This window comes from Megalops cyprinoides, chromosome 19 (genome assembly GCF_013368585.1).
Source record: "Megalops cyprinoides isolate fMegCyp1 chromosome 19, fMegCyp1.pri, whole genome shotgun sequence".
Classification (NCBI taxonomy): domain Eukaryota; kingdom Metazoa; phylum Chordata; class Actinopteri; order Elopiformes; family Megalopidae; genus Megalops; species Megalops cyprinoides.
This window is the reverse complement of record NC_050601.1, coordinates 4,092-5,000: the sequence shown is the minus strand read 5'-3', so window position 1 is coordinate 5,000 and position 909 is coordinate 4,092. Positions and strand designations below refer to the sequence as shown.

Here is a 909-nt window from a genome sequence, read left to right as displayed (position 1 = left end):
TTGTGTGTGTGTGTGCGTGTGTGTGTGTGTGTGTGTGTGTGTGTGTGTGTGAGTGTGTGTGTGTGAGTATGTGTGTGAGTGTGTGCGTGTGTGTGTGTGTGAGCGTGTGTGTGTATAGTGATATTGTGTGTGTGTGTGTGTGTGTGTGTGAGTGTGTGCGAGTGTGAGTGTGTGTGTGTGAGTGTGTGTGTACCAGGAAAGAGCTGTTTGGTTGGTGCGCTGAGCTGGATCTTCTTGTCTATTCTGAAAGCCATGTCTGTCTCCTCTGCTCCCTTCCTGCTGGTACACAGCCCTGCTTCCATGGAAACGCCCTCCATGTCTTCTGATAGGTCCAGTATTCTCAGGACATCGATAGGGTTGGCTGTTCACAGTAGAGAGGTGGGAACAAATCATTTTAAACAATTCGTATGTAATTCATATGTACTGTTCTATCTGCTTCACACATAATATTTAAAACGGACCCACAACACTGTGTAGCTGAACTCTGTTTTCCATTAAAAAATAATGGTTTAACGCACTTGTGTCTCTGCCAGCCAGCTTGTACCTTGTCTGGTCAACTATTGAAACTTGGTCATGCAGCACTTCCATTATTGTGACTCCATGTATGGCTTTTGCTTGTGTTGCACTCTGCCTCACTTCGGATAAAAGCATCTGCCAGATGAATAAATGTAAATATAATGTAACACAAAATACTCCCACCACATGCACACACTTACAGCATTCAGCCAATGAGAGGCTGCTCTGATGGACGTAATTACAGAGCAACAAATGTTGACGAGGCAAAAGAGGACTGAGGGGTGGGCAGCTGCTGACATCACTGCCTGCAGACTCTGACATCACTGCCTGCAGACTCTGACATCACTGCCTGCGCAGTCAGGCAACCTGCTGCAATATGCAGACACTGATGTC

The 909-nt window shown here is 46.3% G+C and overlaps 1 protein-coding gene across 1 annotated transcript in view; it reads right to left on the bottom strand.

Annotated features, from left to right (window-relative positions):
* col5a3a (collagen, type V, alpha 3a) overlaps positions 1 to 361 on the bottom strand; it is a gene marked incomplete at its 5' end in the record, with an annotated part of 46,074 nt that extends 45,713 nt beyond the window's left edge. Inside the window, one exon of the mRNA XM_036552264.1 lies at positions 194 to 361. Within this exon, the coding sequence (XP_036408157.1) occupies positions 194 to 361 (168 nt within the window). The remainder of the gene's footprint in view (positions 1 to 193) is intronic.
* Positions 362 to 909: the final 548 nt, after the last annotated feature.